Source organism: Plutella xylostella, chromosome 10 (assembly GCF_932276165.1).
Source record: "Plutella xylostella chromosome 10, ilPluXylo3.1, whole genome shotgun sequence".
NCBI classification, from domain to species: domain Eukaryota; kingdom Metazoa; phylum Arthropoda; class Insecta; order Lepidoptera; family Plutellidae; genus Plutella; species Plutella xylostella.
This window is the reverse complement of record NC_063990.1, coordinates 9,373,355-9,397,782: the sequence shown is the minus strand read 5'-3', so window position 1 is coordinate 9,397,782 and position 24,428 is coordinate 9,373,355. Positions and strand designations below refer to the sequence as shown.

At 38.6% G+C, this 24,428-nt stretch overlaps 1 protein-coding gene across 1 annotated transcript; it reads right to left on the bottom strand.

The window, feature by feature from the left end:
- Positions 1–386: 386 nt before the first annotated feature.
- LOC105383693 (sodium-dependent dopamine transporter) lies at positions 387–24,421 on the bottom strand. Its single transcript, XM_048623621.1, has 12 exons — positions 24,286–24,421; positions 20,961–21,134; positions 14,780–14,914; positions 9,226–9,380; positions 8,339–8,439; positions 7,230–7,368; positions 6,627–6,761; positions 4,656–4,759; positions 4,224–4,461; positions 3,704–3,932; positions 3,351–3,619; positions 387–3,271 (listed from the first exon to the last, which is right to left on the bottom strand). Exons 2-12 carry the CDS (start codon positions 21,103–21,105, stop codon positions 3,116–3,118), a joined length of 1,806 nt encoding a protein of 601 aa, XP_048479578.1. The 5' UTR covers positions 21,106–21,134; positions 24,286–24,421; the 3' UTR covers positions 387–3,115.
- Positions 24,422–24,428: the final 7 nt, after the last annotated feature.

Below are 24,428 nucleotides of genomic sequence, written 5' to 3'. Positions count from 1 at the left end.
ACAATGGTTTAAGGTACCTCTATTTACAGTATGTCAATGTGTGTTAATCTTGCTATGTACTATTTGTATGTATCTAATGAAATCTGGTAAAATTTATTACTAAAATAATTTTAATACTTAACTTACTATGGGTATGAGTAGGTTAGGTAAAATAACTTGGTAGAGTCCCGCTATGCCGTGTTGGCAAACTTTGAGATTTTCCTAAAATGTACCTACTTATGTGAGTTTGTCAATACAAAGTCCTTGGTTTACATAGACTTAGTATACGCCAGTACATACTAGGTCTATGTTGGTTTATCATGCATTGCTGCTGCCAAACTGGATTCACTTTACAATATTGAAATTACGTAAGGTATGTAAGTAGGTAGTTAATGAAAGTCCAATAATACAGTAAGTATAAATATTTATTCTAAAAATCAATAGTCATAATGGCTGGTATGACTAATGATTGTAAATAAGTATAATATGATATAATAACATCAACAGCTATAAATAAATACATATATTTGGCACATTTTTACGTAAAGTGTACTATTCTAACATCGAGATAGAATTTGTATCTAATAACTAGATAAGAAGTATAAGCTGAAACCTAAGTAAGTTAATGTAGTAGGTAGTATTAATATTAAGTATATTAGTTCATAAAGGTTAAAATATGTATGCTGAAAATTTGTGTATACCTATTTATGAAATGAAACGTTTAACTACAATCAACTATTTATTCAGCTACTGCGTATATTTAGAATAGAATAGAATATATGAATCTATTACTTCTATTTAGGTATACTTATGTTTTTTTTGTTTTTTTTTGTTTTGCTTTCTAATGAAGACAAATTACTATTTACTACCATTACTACTTGAAAATAGCATAAGACTGTTGTCGATATTTAAGTCTGCCTATGTCTGATAACTTGTATTTCTTTATCATACGTTTACCAAGTTCAACCCTGATGATTATGAACTATGAACTCATAAAATAATGAAATGTACAATTCGTAAGTCCGCATTGCCCATGACGGAGTGACGAATAGTATCTTTCAGAATAAATATGAATTAAATAAATTATGATTTCCAAAATTATAATAAGTATGGATTGATGGAAAATGGAGCACCCTAAGTATTTTACAACATTTAGAAGTGAAAGTGATTAAATGTGAGTAAGTATTTATGTTTAAATACAATACCGAATACCGAGTATAGAGGTATATCTATATGAGATAAAATAGTTTAGGTACGTGGGTATATGAACTAGTGAATAAATATGCAGGTATCCTAGGATTATATTTAGGTACCTATATAGATAAGGTAAATAACATTATAATCTATGATTTCTATTATCTACACAGCATGTGTTTTTTCCTTATATCCTAAAATACCTCAATTAAATGCACTTACTACCACTAATAAAAAAAACATACTTCATTCCGCATCTATAATGATTCAGGGATTAAACTAGACCAAAGTAGTTTAAAAATAGACAATGTAAATAATACCTAAGTAACAAAATAATGCCTATAGGTATGCATTAAAATATCATCAAGTAAAAAATATCATTACAATTTTCGTCCCTTAGAAACCTTTAGCTATGACTGTCTACTTGTGATTATGGTTGATTAAACACTACACCATTGAGTAAATAAAAGAACCTACATATAAATTTCGTACGTTTTCGATTAATTTATATATGTACTTAAAGAACTTTCTCAAGAATTTATATGATCTACTTAATATTGTTGAAATATAATATGGCTACGTATTTATTACCTAATGAATTAGAATAAATATCATTATATGCGACTACCCAATTAATGCATTGATACACGTTTTCTTGTAGATTTACAGCTTATTAAATCCTAGTTCTAAAATACTATAACGTGGTTTATGGATTAGGATTTTTATTGATACTAAAATAAAGTTTCGAATTATAAACATTAAACATGCTAATAAAATATGTGATAACTTGATAAGTTAACTTAACTCTACATTAAAGCATTTAATCAATACTTGTTCACGTATGTATAAAAACCAACCCAAATAAATATTTTAAATAAAGAAAGAGGGTCACTATACTTACTACGTAACAGATGGGTGTGTCGGGTCGGGTGGGATTGGGAGCCTAAACCCACATTTTATCAGAATACCGAACCCAGGGTCAGACTGATAAAATGCTTGGATTAGAAATGTATTTTAATCATTTGTTCCTGTTTCAACCACATTGCTTCAGTATATTAAATAACAATTACTACAGTAAATATGTGTATAAAATAAGGGAACGTACTCATACATTATACGAAACACGGTCGGGTTTATAAGAAGCTATACAGTTTTGTACCTGTCTGAGTTACAAACCAACGTTTCATGAATGAATACGCGGTTTGTGTTTGTCAATGTACAAAAGTGTGTAGATACTTGTGAATCTCTAGCTCTGCTGCCTGTAATTTCTGGTTATTGTTATTTTTCACTATAAATAAGTTGTTGATCTTTAAATACGTTCCCATCCTAAAATTAAGGCCCTAATGACATCGACGGTATTCTGAAAAGATTTATATTTCAATTAGGTAAGTATCAATATCTGCGATGAAACTAAATAAGATATCATATTCCATTATTTTACCATACTATTATTACCTACTCACTTCTTACAATTTCATACTAACCATAAGACATGTTCTGAAATACATATTCATATCAAGTTGTCTCAACCTTTTTATATACTTAATCCCTTTCCCCGCCATGTTTACATACATTTTCTATTCCTACTAATAATCTAGGTACATATATAAAGTATTTATGATAAACCGCCATTTCAACAAAAGGACTTACTATGCTATTCTATTATCTATTTTTTATTATTGTGATTAATTTCTTAATAATATGTATAATAATTAATAAAATATAGCTATAGTAGCCTATTTTTTAGGAGTGATAGCGAAATAATAGAAACTTAATAATAAATAAAAACATTGCTGTAGAAACGAAATCCTACCATTCAAGACCTTTGATCCAAGTATCAGAGGTTGCAATCTCCTTTCACAAAATCGGGGGAAAACACTGGCAGCTGATGAACTGTCAGAAAAAAAAATTAAACATAATAGACGTCAAAGGAGAGCTGAGTTCAGACAACAGCGGGGGCGTCAGGGGAGGCGGGGGACGTGGGGGTGTGGAGGGACGAGGACAGCCGCACGCCGCCGCTCTCGCTCACCACCATGCCATTGGTAGCCGTTCTGGATGCTTCGGAGTCCGCATACGGGGTTGTTAGGATGCGTATGCGCTGAAAGATGTAAAGGTTGTTAAAAAACCGGTTTTCTGCGTACTATGAAACCAAATTGCACAAATTATAAACTACAAACCTCAGTGAAGCTGCCCTTAGTGGTCAAGATCTTGAAAATGGCGACCACAGGGATACACAGCACACTGGAGCCCGCTATAGCCCAGCCCAGTATGTTGGCCCACATGGGGTATATGTAGCCCTCATACTGCAGCGGTTCATAGTCGAGCAGGCCATAGACAATGATGAAGAGCAGGAATATCGGGGCCACGTAGCGCCAGCAGACACGCCAGTAGAGGCCGGGCCGGAAGCCTATCATGTCGCGGATGTCTTCACAGAACCGCTCCGTACCTGGACAAAGATAATATATACACATAATATATTATCGATAAGACTTACAGCTTTCATGATGTAGTCCAAGTATATCCAACTCACCATAGATCCAAGAGACAGCGATAGCCTCAAAGAACACAGCCACCAAGATGGAATACCCTGCGGCGTACCGATCCAGCAGTTGGAAGAAGTAGAAGCCCCCCTTGGTGCAGGATGCCAGGCCGACGAAGAAGTACAGAGTGAAGAGACAGGCCACGAAGATCTCGCGGTGGCGCCCGATGGGAGGGTACTCGTCGCTCAGAGCCGTTATTATTGCTTCAGAACCACCGAACTGTTGGAGACATAGGTGGTATTGGAATTCATCATGATGCAGAAACCTGCATCTGCTTAAATAAGAGTGCAAAATTTTATGACCAATTTCTAAATTCCTTTTGCGTTTGCGTTTATGATAATTGCTACGCTGATGCTGTTGCGTTTATAGGAATAAATAGTCCAAAGTCCCATTTGTAACGGAAATGGAGACCCAATGACCCCACGGTATCAACATCATGAAGAAAAATACCGCAACCTATAATAGTTACTCCACATAATACCAGATTCCTGAAATTATGCTATCACTCACAGAGCTATCCAATCCCAACGTAAGCAGCATCATAAAGAAAATCAGCGCCCAGAAGGTAGACCCGGGCATGGTGGCGATCGCGGCGGGGTACACCACGAACACCAGCCCCGGGCCCTCGGTGGCCACGTCCTGCACGTCCCGGCCCGACGCCAGCGCCATGTAGCCCAGCACGCTGAAGATCACGAAGCCGGCGATGAACGAGGTGGCGGAGTTGATCATGCTGGTCAGGATCGCGTCTCTGGGTGGAGGAACGGTGAAGGGGTTCAATAATTTTCACGAGAAGAAGGTTTAGTCTTGATCGAAGATTCTTTGGTGCGAGATGAAGGTGGAATTCTGTCGATATATCTACGTACAGAGCTACATATGCTAGAAAGAAATCACATTGAACAGCCTGATCGAATTTAAGTTTTATGTTCTCGGTGTTGAACTCACTTGTATACGTTGTTATGGTACTTGTTGTAGGACGCGTAGGCGAGCAGGACACCGAACCCGGGGCCGAGGGAGAAGAAGACTTGCGTGGCTGCGTCCACCCACACCTGCAATACAACTTTTATATTAGCGCTCCTATCTGTCAATCTGTCATAAAAGATTAGAGTGCTGTTGCACTCACTCCAAAACTTACAATATACTCGTATTAGTGCAGTGTTTTTCAACCTTTTTCATGATGCGACCCCCCTGGTATAAAAAAATATTTCGCGACGCCCTTGATCCTTTCCGTTTTTATCATGCACCTATATGTAACTATGTTATGTTACGGTTTTCCCAATATTCATTCCATACGACGTATTTATGGTCTCCATGATTAGGATTCGAAGTAGTAGGTTATCGGATTTAAAAACACATTATTTTACAATTACACACATCGGATACGTGTGGCCATGTACGTACATAGGACTAATGCCATTGCGACCCGGAATTTCTTAATCGAAATAAACTTTTTCTTTCTGACTTTTTTGAGCATTTCAATATCTTGAATAAAATTTTCAAGGGTGAAATGAAAATAAAAAAGACAAAATACCTGGCTTTACAAAAAAAATAATACTTGTTGTCGTCGTCTTTGAACCAGGCAGGAAGGCCTCCCTCAATACGTTTGCCTATTCGTGGTCTCTACTCAAGAACTCGTTTACCCCAACGGTTATCGGTTCTTCGGCAGATATGACCAGCACACTAGCACTTCAGCTTGCATATTTTGACAGCTATGTCAGTAATCTTAATCCTCTGACTGACGGAAAACCTCATTTCTGATACGATTTATCAGAGAAACCGCAAGCATAGCTCTCTCTCTAGCACGCTGAGCGACTTTAAATCGGTGGACCAGTCCTACCGTCAGTGCCCACGTCTCTGCACCATACGTCATTACTGGCAGGACGCTCCAGTCTTCAGGCTCTGAGGGATGGCCAAGGAGAATATGTGCTGACGAAGTTTCCCGAATGCAGCCCAACCCAGTTGGATGCGCCTTGCAGCCTCCTTGTCGAAGTTGCTTCTGCCTAGCCGAATAGTCTGCCCGAGTTAGACATATTCTTGCCCAACTTTGATTGTTGCCTACGATCACCAGCTCCGGTTCGATGTGATCATTGATGAGCGTGACTTTCGTCTTGTCCAAGTTTATACCCCAAGCCTACACGTTGGAAAGCAGCATTTAGGCCACTTCCATCATCCAGCTGAGTTCCTGCAGAGATTCTGCCATAATAACGATGTCGTCCGCGAAGCGGAGGTGTGACATGTCCAGCGGCATCGTACAGACTCCTCAACACCTCAATATAGCGCCAGTCGATTTGAAATCCCTGCAACGCTTCCAAAATTGCCCAGGTCTTGATCTCGATGGAGTTGAAGGCGTTTTCATGGTCCACAAGGGCTAGATACAGAGGCTGATCATACTCTTCGGTCTTCTGTATAATCTGCCTTACTGTGTGGATGTGGTCTATTTTACTAAAACATCTGTTTTGCACGATGGGATAATTTAATTAATAAAAAACAAGCTCAACCTTCGCATATAAGAAAATTTTTAGTAAAAGTATTTTTAAAGAGTCTTTCTTATTAAATTAATAGTTTTTAATTGTCTTTATTGTTTTTTACTAAAGTACCCAGTTTTTTCGCCCTTAGCGACCCCCCTACAGAAGCTTCGCGACACCCAGGGGGTCGCGACCCACAGGTTGAAAAACACTGTATTAGTGCAATCAAAATAAGCACGTAATAGTCCACTGCTGGAAAGGGGCTCCCAATGAGCGCCACAACACTCTGTCTTCGGTGTTCCTGGTCTGTAGATCTCCAATCGAGAATTCGTTTAAGCCACCAGCCACTTCAGCTTGACCTAGTTATCTGAAACTGACCATTTACCACCGGTCATTGGTTCTTCCGGCCTACATGGCTGGCCCACAGCCTCTTAAGCTTATAGCTACTTACCTGCGGCTGCGTGATGGCCTCGAAGTTGGGGCTGAGGTAGTAGCGGATGCCGTTGGCGGAGCCGGGCAGCGTGACGCCGCGCACCAGCAGGATCAGCAGCACGGCGTACGGGAACAGCGCCGTGAACCACACCACCTGGGGTCACACACTCATATAAATGCACTCTATATAGTGACATATGGAACGTCAAAGGCAAGTGGAACTTTTTTATTGCCGTGAGTGTACTTAAGTACTATCAGATTCAAAGGAATAAACAATTACATAATGTGTAATAAATACATGTGTTTTCTATTCCTGAAAAAGCGCTATTAATGTATAGTTACAGATGAATTACAGTATTAATCCACTTCACAGTGGAATCGGTAGGTATCACTTTACAGTTAAAGTCTGACATCGCTAACTTGTTGAAAAGTGTTCAACTTTTCCATCTTTATATGTTTAGGAATTATCTAACCCGTTGCAAAGTTAGAATGCCTGACTGTATAGTACCTATAGACTTATTTCTCCAAATACTTTTCAAGCGCAATCAATATGTATAATTAATTATGCACATGTACGTAGCACTAGTCCCAAATTCCTATACAACCCCCCAACTCCTCATACCTTCCCCGAGGTGCTGATGCCCTTCCACAGCGAGAAGTAACAGATGATGTAGACGGCGAGCAGGCACAGCGCCATGTCCCACTTCACGGCGCCCAGGTCGTGCAGCCCCGCGCTGCCGTGCAGCTCCAGGATCGCTCGGCTACGGGGAATAAAGTATAGATGTCGCAGGCATCTGATTTAATCTCCTTTTTGATTGAACCACTAGCCCGTTCATTGGATGGCGCTATTCAGTTGTATGACTAAAGGACAACTCGTCAAGTCGTTGATTGTAACGTTCGACGTCTTGAGTGTCTTGACTGAACGTCATTCAGCGAAGTCGTTGAATGGGATATAGTATAGCAACTTTGTAATGTCTGGTTAGGGTGAACATGACCAGACAAGAGTCAACAAAAAGACTATGTTACAAAGCTCTTATCCCACAAATTAACTAAACAATAACAATAAACGTAACTTCATATTGTTGTTCATAATTATCCAGTTTCGCCACAATTTTTCTTTGAAACGATCCGCCCGCGGCGTATTAATAGGTAAATCCATGTGGTCACACTATTTTAACACAAATAACGCACTTTAAAGCTAATTTATTTGCAAAAAAACTAACAATATAGGTGCTTTTTGTGTCAGCTGTTAGCTGTTAGACGCCATATTTGTATTATTCCCCACCTGACTGATTTTAAGTCAGCTAACTAGTTGGACGTTTTGTGACGCTTGTACAATCAACGTTCGGCCTAGTCATACAATTGAGTAGCGCCATCCAATGAACGGGCTAGTGGTTCAATCAAAAAGGAGATTAAACCAGATGCCTGCGACATAGATATCACATCACAACTGATCCTTTTTATGATCACCATTTTGCCGGAAGCTAGCTAAGGACTGGTTCCGAATTATTAACATATTTATCTATTAGTAAATAGGTGTATTGTTATAGGTTCAAAGCGTAAACTAGGGTTCCTAAAAAAATGGGGAAGAAAAAAGAGTTCCGTTGCAAAACCACCTATTATATATTCTGTTTAAATTTAAAAATGCCCTATAAAAATAATAATTTCAGACTCATTTTTCAGGTGCAACCCAATGAAATTGTTTTGATATATTTATGTAGGTATACTGACTTGAAGTACTCGGAGGCAGCTGAAGTGAAGGGTGTGGTGACGGGCGGCGCCAGTGTTGAGCCGTTGCGCGTAATGTTGTTCTGCTCCCAGATGGCTTCGAACTAGGTAAGTACATAAAAAATATAAATACAATAATCAATGCAGATAAAAAAAAATATCATGCTAGCTCAATTTGAAAACAATGATTGTAATGTTTGATCATTTCAGTAAAAGAGAAAATTATCCGGCTGTTCCAAACTGCACTGGTTCATTCCATACTCAAACTCTGCTTAACTGGACGTTTTCAGGTGTGGAAATAAGAATTAATATTGTGTGAAACCTTCTATTCCATAAAAAAGTTTCTACCAACCTGATTGCGAATTTCTTAGTACATAAGTATTAATATCCTATAACTCCTAGACACCCATGATTACTGTCACCTTGATAAGCAACCTCGCCAATCGATAATCATAAATACTCAATTCATTCCGTAATTCCATGTAACTGGGGCTAGATAATAACATTCTTGTGAACTATTAGAACACCTATTTAGGACTTAGCTGGAACGAGGTTAAAAGAAGATAGGTAGAAATGAATGTTTTAGTAGAGACTGTCCCTCTGAATCTTAGAGGTGTACTAGGACATAAGGCCTAAAATAAACCACATCATGTTTCATGAAATAAAAAGTAGGTAATTTTCAAGTCAGCCAATCATATCGGTTTCCATTCCCAGCAAAATAGTTAGATGCTTATTAAGCACAAGTTATAGGCGCAAAATAGGCTGAAGAATATTTAATCTGTAGCTATTACAGATATATCTTTTATCTGCAACCTGCAACTCTCAGCTCTAAACTGTTTTAAAAATGGTGGTAACCTATACGATTTAATCAACTGTACAATCCCACTCACAGGGCGGCAGGCCGGCGTGTTCCACTCGTTGTCGCAGTTGGTCCAGGGCAGCATGGTGGTGAAGGACGCGAAGAAGAAGCGCAGCGCCCACGCGATGATCACGTTGTAGTAGAAGTCCACGTAGAACGCGATCAGCACCACCGCGTACCCGATACCTGTGTGCAGTTATGCGTGCCTGGTACTTTGAATTTAAATTTGATGCTTTGTAGGTACTTCTAAATCTCTAGGAGCTAGTTGGTACATAATATAAACTCTAAACATAATGTAAATCATGGATAGAAAACTAAACAGGAACATAAACTGTAATAAAGTGTACGCGCTACATCTAGGTATCATTAATCACACGTATCACGTTGTAGTAGAAGTTCACGTAGAACGCGATCAGCTCCACGGCGCGGCGGCGTACCCGATAACTGTGTGCGGTTATGTATGCCTGGTATTTTCAGTTAATGATTGTATGCGATCAGAGCTACAGCGTTCTATCCGATACTTACCTGCGTGGGGTTATGAATGCCTGGTACTTTCGTTTGGTTTAGTACTAGTCATCTAGGGCTAGACTTAAAATAATCCGTAGGCAGCCGACTATTGACTTCCTACATAATAATTATAAATCATTTATAGAATATTTTTTACGTCTCGTGTAACAACTTAAATTAGTAGATTAAGTGTCAATTTCTCAATTGTCGGTTATCTAACCGACAGGGATTGATTTATAAATTAAACGTCATCTCCATATAAAATTCATGACAGATGTGTCAAAAGTTAACCACTACTCCCTGGTTATGCTCTAACCGAGAATGGAGAAATTGGCACTTAAGCATAACGTGAAAACGTTTGAAGTCTTGTATATTATGTAAGAAAGTAAACACAGTCAAATAATTCATTATTCAAATTCACCGAAGCAGTTTATAAATCAAAGCATATCCGCAGAAGCCGCATAAAAGTTAACGGTCAGCCGGAACTACCGAATCCTTTCACAACGCTTTTACGCGACCTCTTTCCCGACTTTCCAGTCCATTTCCAATTTCAAATCTGTTGAGCCGTCAAGTTGGTGGAGCCACTCAGGGCGGCAACGTGACGATAGGGGAACCTATTCTGCAACCTACAACGAGTTTGAATAAGAAAATTCATTACGTGTTGTTGTGTATTAATTGAATAATTGAGTTTCACTGTTTTTCAGATAACAGTTAGAATATGATATCAGGGTATGAACATTTAAATATAAAAAGGGTTATGTAGTATGTATAGTTAGGCATAATTAATTATTATTGAGCTTCGTAGACACAATCATGCAAAAAAAATATGTGGAAATTAATTATTTCAGTGTTTGTTCTCATTTGATAACCAGTATACAACTAGCCTAAGGAAAGAATCATACAGCAGCCACATCACAGTACTTCTACTCTCATAGCAGAATCGCCCCCTCGTGAAATGAAGTCAGGGTGTAAGCCGTTCACAAATCACGGCGCTTTGAGTCGCGTATGGAGAGAGAGCACTTAGGGAGAATGGTGTCAATTATGGATGTTAAGTGCGGCGCAGGGGCGGAGGGGCTGCTTGGTGGTCTTTAACTTGGTGTCATAATTTTGAAGGATGGTCTGTGTAAAAAGAGGTACTTTTATCCATAATATTTGTATCTGGCTAGGCTAGTGATGCCTTCGTAGCTGGACCGAATAGATTTTTTGTTTTAAGTAATTAGGTACATCACTTATAACAGCAAACGTGATTGATTAAGAGTAACAATGCTAATTATTTATCAAAAATGTAATAATCCAGCTTTAAGTACTGATAGATACAGTTTATTGCTTCCGCTTCCGGCGGACACGAATAACTGTCAGGCTTCCGACATTTAGTTTTATTATAAACCGAACCTTGAAATCCTACATAGAGAACTACACGACCATATCAAATAGGGTTATAGCAATTGATATTAAGATAGAGCAAAGAATAATAAGAGTTATACAAGTGTACGCTCCAACGGCATCAAATGGCACAAATGAGGAAGTTGAAGAATTCTACTCTCAAGTAAATGCTGCATTTCCTGAAAGCAATTCTACCGAGGTCTATGTTATAGGCGATTTTAACAGCCAAATTGGTAAAAGGCAGGAATTTGAGGAACATATAATGGGCCCATACTACTATGGCAAACGTAATGAAAGGGGAGAACGGTTTATTATGTTCTGTCAGGAGCATGGACTGAAAATCGCAAATAGCTTATTTAAAGCAAGAAAAGGACGAATGTGGACATGGATGTCAAGTGACGGAGTTACTCGAAATCAAATTGACTACATAGTTGGTAATAAACTAAACACCATGAAGAATTTCAAAGTCCTAAGCAAATTTGGCATACATTCGGATCATAGACCAGTTGTCGCATGCATTTCTACTGGAAAAATCTTAAGAAAAAGACCTATAATGAATAAACAGATAGATTATATACCCCAATACAAGCATAAAGAAATGATAGAAGAGATATCATTCGAGAAAACAAACTTCACCCCTCAGGAAATGTACGATAAACTGGAGAATACTCTACAAAACATACAAAACGAATTAAAAACACTACATAAAAAAATCTTCTTCAATTTTGTCGCTACAAACAAGACAGATCATATATCAAAGAGATAAACTCAAGTGGAAGGTAAAGAAAACCGAAGAAGAAAGAAATAATTTTAGTAAAATACAAAAAAGAGCCAGGCAAATGATAAGAAAAGATATTAACGACTACACTAACAAAATGATAGAGCAAATAATGGGCACATCTGGATCAATCAAAGATATTGAGAAAAAAAAGTCATTAGGAAAAGATATGATACCAACCCTAGAGGATAATAAAGGTACCAATACAACGACTAGAAAGGAAATATTGAATATCGCTACAATGTTCTACAGGAAACTTTATGATTCGGAAGAAACTATAAAAAACATTGCTTCCGAAACACAGGAACAAACTCTACCTTTCTTAAAATCAGAAATAAGGAATGCTATTAGTAATTTGAAGAACAAAAAAGCAACGGGATCCGACAAGATTACTAATGAAACCCTTAAATGTTACATGGAAGAACTAATAGAACCGATTCAAGTAATTTTTAATAATATTCTAACTACAGGAAAAATACCAAAGCAATGGAATGTATCAACGATAACTTTACTACACAAGAAGGGCAGTCGCCGAGATATTAATCAATATAGGCCAATCACCCTTTCCTCTTGTCTCTACAAGCTCTTTATGACACTGCTTAAAAACAGAATCCACAAAAAAATCGTGGAAAACCAACCGGTAGACCAGGCAGGATTTCGAAAAGGATTCTCGACAACGGATCATTTGCACTCCTTAAATATGCTAATAGAGAAATATACAGAATGGAAAAAGCCACTATACATTTGTTTTATAGATTTCACCAAAGCATTTGATAGCATTAGTCACGAATGTCTACAAAGATCCTTATTACAACAAGGTATAGACACAAAATATATTCAACTGCTCGGTGAGATATACAGCAACGGTAGCGCAAGAATAAAGTTAGAGTCCGAAGGTCCTATATTCCCATTGAAGAGAGGAGTGAAACAGGGAGACCCTGTCTCCCCAATTTTATTTAATTGCCTGCTTGAAGAAACCTTTCGAGCAGTAGATTGGACAAAAAAAGGAATTCTTATCAATGGATACAGGATGACAGCTTTAAGATTTGCAGATGATATTGTTTTTCTTGCTGAAACATCCCATGACCTACAAAATACAATTTCCGAGTTTCAACTAGCACTTACTGAGTCTGGTCTGCAACTTAATGAATCAAAAACCAAAATTATGACAAACTACACACAGATACCAGTGATAGCTAACGGGAAACAACTGGAATATGTCGAAGATTACGTCTACTTGGGCCAAGTTATCTCATTTCAAAATCGTTTAGATAAAGAGATCGACAGAAGAGTGAACATGGGATGGAAAAAGTATTGGTCACTGAAGTACATTTTTAAGTCAAACCTCCACATATCTATTAAAAGAAAGGTATTTAATATGTGCGTTCTACCAACTATGACGTACGGAGCTCAGACTTGGTCAACAACCAAAAAACAAAGAACGAAACTGCTAGTGAACCAACGAGCAATGGAACGCAGCATGCTGGGTATAAAGTTGAAGGATAGAATCGAAAATGAAGTAATAAGGCACCAGACAAAGATTCAGGACATCATCACCACAATAGAATAACTGAAGTGGCAATGGGCGGGTCACGTAATGAGAATTAAAGACCAGAGATGGACTAAACTAACTACTGAGTGAATACCTAGAGACGGTAGGCGAGGAGTCGGGAGACCACTCATGAGATGGTCTGATGAGTTACGAGCATTCCATCCGCTGTGGTGGAGATTTGCCCATAATAGAGCTGCGTGGAACAAGATGGCAAAAATATTGATTGCTCAAAATCGTTGCAAAATGATCAATCACCCAGACAAGCCTGGTCAGCTAGGGTGATACAGACCACACCTCACTGAAATTTTTGAGTAAGTGAGAGGCCTCACCTGTCCTTATAAGGACTTTTAATAAGATGACATTTGGAATATAAATTAAACATCATTTTTTGCTTTGTGTTGCTTGGTCTGACATTATTATTATTTTTTATTTATTTTGAAAATTAAATTATTATTTCTGACATCAATTCTATAAGTACTTATAATGTTAATGTTAATTTTATGTTATTGTATAACTAAATGAATTGTAGGAATTTTATTGATTTTTGTTTAATTTTATTGTAATTTAATGTCAGCAAAAAATATAAATTTACCTATATAATTCTTAAAAAATGCATGAATAATTATAAAGTGAATTTAATTTAATAATGTCAATTGCATGTTAAAAATTTCTATTGAATAAAGGCTTTATTATTATTATTATTATTATTATTATTTCCGACATTTAACTTAACTTTCATATTAGGAACAAAAAACTCAAGAAAATTCGAAGTATATTCTAAGTTCAAATGAAATAGTGACCCAGTAATAACTCACGCACCTACACAGAGCCGTCAGATCTGTCTGGGCCTCGCTAAGCGCCATAACTCAGCTCACACTCCGCGCCGCGCATTAGTGCAGCGCGTGACTGTTTTAAACTGTACGTTTCCGCCGAGACTTTAAACCAGTGAAGGAGTGTGAAGAATTTTAAATTTAACAATTACTCTACTTTTAAATCAAGTTATGTTACAATTAATCAGAGCATACTTTGTACTCCCGGTCTAGAATCATAACAATTATACAATACACCATTACACATGTCCAATATGTCCATCTGCCTCAACCCGTACTACTTACTTACTTAGGCAAAGTTTGCAATATGGGCGTCGGACAGTTGATAAGTAGACACACATAATATTTTAAAAAATATAAACAACCAGGCACTAGGCATACACGAGTGCATATCATAGAACATAGAAAAGTTTGCTCTGGGCGGGACTCGAACCCGTAGCCCTGTGCTCCGGAAGCAGGTTTACTACCACCTGAGCTTCAGTACCGTCATGCAAATCAACAAACGCATCATCAAGTTACAAAAAACAGCACTAACCTTTGAAGAGCGGCACGAGGCGGCCCCAGCAGGTGATGGCGCCCTTGCGGTGGAACTGGCCCAGCGCCAGCTCCATGTAGAACAGCGGGATGCCGCCCACCACCAGCATGATGCAGTACGGCACCAGGAACGCACCTGCCAGGGAAGGAGGGTTTAGAGTACAAAGATAAAATGAGTGTAAAGTTTTAGTGGACTGGAAGAAGACTGGAAGTCAGTGGAGGATGAATAGGGATAATAGTTATGATGGTCATGTTGGTAGGGAAAAATCTTTTGCGGTGCTTGTAGCGAGAGTGGTATTTGCAATTTAGGGCCTGTAGCAAATAAGTCAATGGCTTGTAGTGATTTCCTATACCAATTCAATTGAATACATATACATAAATTATTAATTTAATACGTCATATAAAATGATTTGTTATTCACATACTAATAATATTTCAGTATCATATTTTATTAGGTAAAACTATTAGTTACATTGCTATATGCATAGAATTAAAAATCTTTAGATTCACAAACACATACATTAAAAAGCTCCAAACCAAAAGCATCAAACGCCAAAGTCACCAAAAGACAAGTCCAATAATAGAATTTCTTAAAAAGAGAGGCGCATTTTTTAGTTTCCCACTTTTTCCTGCACAAAAGAACATCTCCTAGCGTCTCGAGGGCGCGGCTTAAAAGGTCAATTAGCCAGTCAGGACAATTCACTCCGCAGCGACGCAATATGGAATTATAGCCGACGGAGGAGTCTCGAGGGACGCCGACTGGAAAATCTTTATTCTCCAACTGGATTATTGTTTCCAATTTTTATAGTATCGGAGTATCGGTTGGATTTTTAGCGGCGATTTGAATTTATGGTCATGTTAAATTTTACTTTAATGTATACATTTTATATTTAATGTAAGGTATACTTTTGTTACAGTTGATTTTCCAGGCTTCTATTCTTTAAATTTTAATGTTTGCGAAAAGATATATTTATTCTATTGTATATGTTAACCAGATACATGTATATACCTAGCTTTCTTGTTAAGTCATAAGATTTTGTAAAGATGTCTACTCATCCTAGTCAATCTTAGATCATAGTCGCATTAATAGACACAATTGGTAAACAAGTCATTTCCTGTGGACCATTATTACAATTATAGTCCTTACGCCACGAGATTAATATTTCTACCATTACGCTGTTATAGCGCTTCTTAGGAGCCAGACAACAAAATTTCTTAAATATTTAATTGTTTTTAAAGTTGGTTAACAAAAAAAGAAAGCAGCATGCACGAAAAACAAAGGACATGTACCAACCCAAACAAGAAAAGTTTCAGGAAAAAAAACTTAAGTTATCACCCCTCATTGATATACGGTAGATTCCCTCGGCGCGGCGTGGCGGACTATGGGGATTTACTTTATTGCCGGATGCAACAAGTCTCCCTGATGGCGGTGGAAAGTGGGCGAGCAGCGCCTTGCCTTGGCTGGGTAGGGTATTCAGAGAACAGTGGAAACAGTCGGCTTTCTGAGAGGATGCTGTTGAGAGAGTAGCTAAGTATGTAACTTTTTTGTGGATGTTGTATGGAAAACTTAAGATACTCAAGATACGTTTATGGCCTTATTTTCAAAAGCCTAGCTATTACACAATATTGTTACAAAATGGGTTTTTTTTAAGTGAAGTACCAATACCAATACAGTTTTATATGAAATAGATCAAGCGAGCACCCACTAAATTCCCCTCTACCCTGCGCTAAAGTGTTGAAATCTTGAGCCACTTAAGAGGAACTTAAGTCGGGGTTAGAAGCCTTTGTGGCGTTTCTACTTCGGTTATGATGACGTCATTTCACGGCTTCTTAGCGCGAGATCGCGTTATTGTTCGACTTCTGAGGCAATTACGATTGTTGAATGTCTTATCGGTTACTTTGTGGATCGTGTCTTGTTCATTGTGACTTGACCCGTGAAGGGTTATGTCGGTGCGTCGAGTTCAATCTGAGTTTTATAACTTTGGAAAACTTCAGCTACCTATAGTTTTATTCCGAAAAGTTTTTTTTAATTAGCCTAATTTGTGTCCCACTGAGTCCGAAGTGGCGGAGGATCGCGAACGTTGGACCAAATCCTAATTCTAACTAATATTATAAATGCGAAAGTAACTGTGTCTGTCTGTCTGTCTGTTACTCTTTCACGCCAAAACTACTGAACGGATTTGAATGAAATTTGGTAAGTATACATATGGTCTAGACCCTAAGAAAGAACATAGGCTACGGCGAAGCGAAGCTCGCGGGAACAGCTAGTAATTAATAATTATAATTATTAATAATATTAATATATTATAAATTAAAAATTTATAAATTTTAATTATTTTATAAATTTAACAATTCTATTTAAAAGTACTTTTAAAGTAACCTGTTACAAATTATACAATAAAATCTCAGCCACCTTTCCCAAAGAGACCCATTGTCCATAAATAGTCCGAAAGGGGAGTATAGATATACCTAAGATCGTAGGTACTCGTAAGTAGAAGGAATCAATTTCGAAACAATCAGCCCCCGGAGCCGCCGGTGATTGGGTATTATCAGATTCCGAAGGGAAGTATTAAATCATCGATATTCATCCGAATGTTCAGGGCAGGAAATATGCGGGAATTGGGTATATTGCCTTAGTATCTATTTGTAGGCAAAATATTCTGTTATACAGAGAGTAAACATTAACAATGAAAGAAAGAAGAAAGATACCGATAATTACCTCACGTTCACTACATCTCTAACTGTAAAATCGTGTAAAAAAATCTCCAGTTTTATTTCATACATTAATTAGTATCTACTGAACCGAAAAGTAGCAATTTTTTTCACGATTGTATAGTGTTTGGTAAAATTTATAGTTATGCACTACAGCAATACAAATTTTAGCCTTCAGAATCGACATAAATATAAGTACAACTCACTCCGATCTAACCCTTCCAAGCAAAACCTGCAATCCACAGCTAAAAGCATGCAATATGTCATATTCAGTTAACCCTACGATCCTTGCGGTGGACGAGCGTGACGCCGCCGCTGCCGCCGCCGCTGCCGCCGCCGCCGCCGGGAGCCGCGTGATGAAGTGTCGCGCCGGAATCAATTAGCGGAATAGGGACGCTAGTTGTGTGACTGACCCTTGACCACTTCATTACAACACACTTAATGGGATTTATTTGTCGTGCGTATGATTTATGTGACAAGAGTTAGGTAATGTTATGAGAACCTAAGTAAAATAAGGAAGTAAAACAAATCCTTCTACATCTAACACAGTTATTACGAAGCCTAACGACACAAGGACCTAACTAAGTCTCCCTCTTTGAAGTAGTCTGCAATAAGGATATTGAATTCCCGAGCTACAGCCGGCGACCTTCGGGAACGCTAAGCAAATTTCCGCCACCCAATCTGCGTGAAGATCGCTTCTCCTCCATCGCGCGGTAATCGAATCAGCCGGCGATCGGGCACTCTCGATGACCTCGCACTCTCCATTACCTTATTACCCTCTCGATATTATTACGTTACTAATTTTCCTGTACAGCATAGAGCGGGTAACGAAGTCTGGTGTCGTGTGAAGGGAACGCTTTGATTGTCAATTACTACTTGGACGGGGAGTTGTTGTCAAAGCGGGCGAGATGCAATTACGTGCGGTGAACTTTCAGGAGCGGATGCCGCGACTCCACAGATCTTTCAGTTCTGACGGCGAGGGATACTCTGGTGAGGGCCGTAATGAGGATACGAGGTAGTTGGATGAGGAATTCAGTTATGTAGGTTTAAACCGGTTAGTTTCTTCGAAGTTATTTTGTAACCTTGTGGGCATCAGACGCTAATAAATTATACAGGAAGTTGCAAAAGTGATATAGAAAGCCAGAAGGGGCACAAATATCAGCAGCACTAATTACAAGCCTATGAATAGACTACGTTCCCTACGCTTTTAACACGCGATACCATAACACTATGTACTCCATAAAATCGTAAACAAATGTGGAGGAGACGGACAGAACATTTCAAAGACAATATCTCTATTTCCTGTTGGCTTGTGTTCGCGGCCTCAAAGCCGCGCGCCGCCGCTCCCGGCCGACTCATTTCCGCACATCACACACTGAGATCGTACTCATATTCTCATACACACTAAGCTTTTTAAACTTCTATCTGGATAAACAGCTAACTTACCACTTTTAAATTGCCAAAAAATATATTTGTAAGCTCCTGATTATTACGATAATTGCAACATGGTACAATTGGTTTCTATCAACTCGTACTAGACCAACGTCGTGGTATAAGCCAGAAAAAAATATACTTATGAAATGTCTTATCAAAATGATAGGTATGAACTGAACGGGAAAACAGTGAAATAACAATGAAAGCAAACCTATACAGTATACAACCAACAGCGTTTCTGATTTGCACGCAATCCGTGTAACCGCACCTCTCGACATCTGAAGCACCTGTGGATTGTTAACTGTCTATTATGACCTGAGGGCCCTGCAGAGCCGGCTCGGGCAGCAATTAGTCCCTGCATAGGCTAAGCTAGGTCTAGGCTAGTGTTCAGAGCACTCTGTTGTTGGAATGTGTACGGATGTAACGTGCAATGTGCAGGTTTCGATTTGATTAACATTGGTTAACACAGGCAATGATTTTCAAGATAGGCAATCTAATTCTAAATTAAGTAAGTACCCATGTAATGAGGAAAATGGTGATGTTAAACCAACATAAAAAGTTAAAATCCGATAAACCAACGGCAACATTAAACTGTTCAAAAAGAAATTAGCGGGATTTTGTTTGTAACTACGAGCCTACGACGCGGCGTAGCAATTTTGCTACGAAATGCTACGACGCGGCGGCGTAGGCTTTGACTGAACCTATAAAATTCGTATATCATTCTTTTTAATGAAATAATTAGCCCGTTCCCGCGAGCTTCGATTCACCTTAAAAAGTTTTCCCGTGGGAATTCCGCGATAAAAAGTAGGCTATGTGTTAATCCAAAGTGTCAGCTAACTCAATACCAAATTTCATTATTAGTAGGATTATATTTACAATTGTCTAGTATGTGTGTAGGTATGTTTTTTACCTTTTCACGTCAAAACAGATGAACCGATTTTAATGAAATTTGGTATGGAGTTAGCTGACACCTCTATTGGATAGGTAAAGAACTGACCGAATGGTTTTAATAACCGCAGGAATACCTGCCGACGGCACTGGACCTCAATAACCTGAACCAGTTTAATAATTTTCTCTTTCAATTCAATAATTATGATTACTATAGCAAAATAATATATGTCGATATATTGCATGTCCATGGCTGGTTTATATGATACAGATATAGGTAAGTACTAGCCGGCAGAGGATTTATGACACAGGCCGAAGATAGGATATTGTAGCTCTCCTTGCCCAATGCCCATACTTGTAGTTTAAAAAGAGTAGAAACAAACTCTGATTAATTGATCCAGTTTTCCGCATTATTTGTCTGTCTGTTGTTGACTGCACCAAAATCCAGCAGTCGGCTATACATTATACAGACTACCGACACAGATTTTACCATACCGCGGTAACGTCGTAAGGAGACAATTATAGTGCGGCAAGAGCAAGAGGCACTTAACCCGCCGCCGCGCCGCTGTGCGCCGACGTGGCGCCGCCAACGCTGGTCGAGATGTTTCTCGCACGGCAGTCTAAGGCGGCAGACTATACTACTCAGAAATTGATAGCTAACTTCTGATGAATGCATAAGTTACTGAGCCATAGTTAGTTACGGAGAAATAAAGTTTAGTAAACTGGTTACCTTTACTGCTGATTAAAAATATAGAATAGTCTTGCTGTTTTTGTAATACCTAAATGTGTGTTGTATTTATGTGTAATAAGTATTCATAACACGTACTGGTACAAATACTACTTATTTCTACCATACCTTTTTTTTTGTCCTAATACTGCTGTAATCATTTTCCGAGTGTGAAAAAACTGTACCTACCCAACGAGAAAGGCGATCAGGCGGGAAAGTATACATACGTCTGGCGCACCCCGGGCAGTCAGCAAAAGACGTTGATCTATATTTTGCGGACCAGGGGCGTCAAGCGCTGCGTTTTTGTTTTTCTGTAGCTTCGGAGCGCTGCGTCTATCGTGCCGATTACGTTACAATTTTCGTTCGTTCGTTCGTCGATTTAGAGAGTGACCGTCCTGAAATGTAAAACTAAATCACTCACCGCCTCCATTCTTGTAGCACAGGTAGGGGAAGCGCCACACGTTGGCCAGGTCCACCGCGAAGCCGATGACCGAGAGCAGGAAGTCCACCTTCTTGCCCCAGGTCTCGCGCTCGCCCGGCGCCGGCGTGGCCGACTTCACCGCCATCTCACTGCCGACCGCGGGGGCGGCCCACCCTGAGGAGAATAGAGTTTGTTAAGCATTGTTTTAAGTAGTTAAACTGGTAAATGATTGTTAGTTTATCGATTAGCCGAAACTGCATAAAAACGGAAGTACTTAAGTAGAAAAGCATGCTATACATTTCAGAATGTACACCGGCTAAAGATGAAAATGGGTATTGGAAGCGTTACAAATGGTTAATATTCAAACAGACACTATTGGTAGTTGACGGAGGAGATAATAAAGACTAATGCTCATGTCGGATTTCTAAGAAAAGTTTTAGCTGAAAATCTCCCTAAAATAGTCCACCATAAAGTATGAAATAATGTAAGCACAAGATTACTTCAGTACTTATTCATTAAATCCTTGAATCATTGAATGAAACCCTGAGTCCAAACGAGACATCTAGTACGTATAATGAAGAAAGAAAGGACATGCGTAAAACAAAACGAAGTCTAAATTCGTCCCACTACACTTGACCTTTAGAGCTCGTGTTTGGTTAATTAATGGTCCGGCCCGGTCGGACGCGTGGAGTGGCCTCTCCATTACCGCTGATAATGAAGTGACAGTGTTAAAGCGGTGACGGAGGGCCCAGCGCTGACTGTCCAACGAGAATAAACCCTGCTCAGGGTTGCCGACGGCTTTTATGTGGTTTATTCATTTATTATTATTTTTGAGGTTGGAAAGGATAGTAAAACCTACATAATAAAATGCTGAACACCGAATAAACATTTTTTATCATCATAATCATCATCATCATTGTGTTTGACATAAAATACATAAACTTAAAATACAATCCTGAAACCCTTCAAAGCTGTGTTAAACGAAATTTCGTAACAGCTATTTAAAGATAAACTAAGACAGTCATAATTCAGATTCAGATAAAGAAATTTAGATACTTACCTACCTATAATTTGTAGAGCTGGACGTCAATTAAATGCATAGTAAGTATACTCCGAAAAACCATACACATATTCAAACTAAACAATGCTATATAACGTAAATAAATAAGTCCCTTTCGGAAACACACAACCCTACTGCCCACGCGAACCTGTCACCACCGCACATGCACTCACGTGACACACAAACACACATCATACAACACACCACAGCCACACCCTGATTCAGTTCTACAATCGAAACGTTTACAATTTTCAAATAAATGATCATTTATGATCACTCACGACTCGAATACACTACGAGGTGATAATTTTAGTATCACATTATATTTCTACGTGTAATTTATATATACGTAATATATACAAATTATAGATTAAATAATGCTTACAGTTGAGGCCAATAAAACACGCAATCGATATTGGTCGATATTACTAGAGTGTATTGAGACGAGATGGAAGTAATGTTTATCAATTAATTGATTTTATTTAAATGGTATGGTATGGGTCGGATGCAGTGACCTGGATTAAGAAACACTGATATAGAATTTTCTTATAGATACATGCAAGTCACATTACAGATTTGGCATTGTTGCGTGAATCGGGCAACTGTGAGTGATTTGAGTACAAACTCCGTCGACACGAGTCACACGAGTGACCCGCCGGCGTCCACTACCGAGTGGTCATCAAATTGGCTTCGCTTAATTGGGATTTCAAGAGGATGCTGTGTCATAGTGCGACCCATAACGAATCTGCGTTGTAAAATGAAACCTAGAACTACCCGATTTTTCCATCCATTTCCAATTACTTATTCAGCTTACTACCTAGGCCGGTATATCGTTGCAAAAATAATTGGTATTCGTTAATAACGAAGTATACGCAAATATGCGGTTTTTATTTTTACTTATTTATTTCTTTGATACAATAATAATGAATAAACAGATTATTATTAATGTTCGTAGCAGTAGGCCTACGCCGCGCCGTAGCAGTTTCGTAGCAGCAGCGTAGCAAGATATTGCGTAGTAAACAGGTACCTAGATTTCTGATATTTTTATGTTATTTAGCACCTAACAAGTTATTTTTTTGGTATTTTTTTTCTTTTAAGTCTTGATTATAACGCTACAAATAACCTACTTAGGTTTTTTTATATAGTAGGTTGGGTTCTCTATGTATTCCCTTAACTTTGTTGTCCTTAATTCTAATTTCCTTAGAATTTTATTCCAGGTATCTACATATTTCCATAATAATCCTAGTCCGATTTCCTTACCTTCTCCTACTTCTCATTGCCCTATTTTTTTCATCCTAATTGTAGTAGAATCATATATAGTCCTATAGAACATACGGGAACCTTACAATTTTATTTGATATAGGAACGCTTGCTCGTCGGATAGCATATCTCTTTAGGTTTTGATTCTAGAAGGTTTAATGTCGTTTGCAATAATGAACACCTACCGTCATTAATATGAAGTTCATATTACGTCGCAACTGAACAACCATCACTATTCGTCCGTTCTCGATTTTCCCTAAAACTTGTCATCTTACTTTTTATTTTCTGGATAGGTTTATTTTAGATATACATCATCGCATCACGACCCATCACGTCCCCACTGTTGGGGCACGGGTCTCCTTCCAATGAAGGATGGGTTTAGGCCTAGTCCACCACGCTGGCCTAGTGCGGGTGGGTGGTTAGATATACAAGTCTTCTTCTATCGTGTAAATGCACTAAGCTAACTTCCTCCAGTTTATGCTTAGTACTTTCGGTAGATATACTCGTACAAGTAAGGTGATGCAAGAAGCAGATGAAGGTAGTAAATCAAGAAGTTAATCGGAAAAGATTTGGTTCTGGGACTTCGCAAAAAAATATGCTGCTCTAAAACTTTGTAGGTCACGTCTTTTTTCCGCGAATCTACAAAAGTAGCAGAATAAAAGTTTAAGTTTCATATGCCCTGAATTTAATGCAACATAAGTTAGGTGTTACGAAAAAGGTGATAGATTGAGATCAAGAAGATGAGAGAAAGAAAAGAGTTTAAATAATAAGGACTTACTGAAATGCACTTTCCTATAATTACATACCTATATAATTAATTACAATATTTCACAAACATGCGGTCCTCACATTTATTTTATCATTTCTATTTAACCGATATCATTCACACCAAAAACTCACATTATCATCACGCCAGAATCCATAAAAACTTAAGGCGTCTCTCAATCAACCAGCACGCTCACGAAAAATATCACGTATAAAGCACAAGTAAAGCAGGGTACTCACTTGGGGATCGGCGGGCGCTGTACGGACGCCATGTCAGCGCGGCGCCACGCCGCGGCCCGGAGTGCCGCGCGAGCCGGGGCGGCGCCGTGTGAACCCGCCCTTAGGCCTCGTACGCCTGCGTCTTCTTTGATGCACGCCCATAT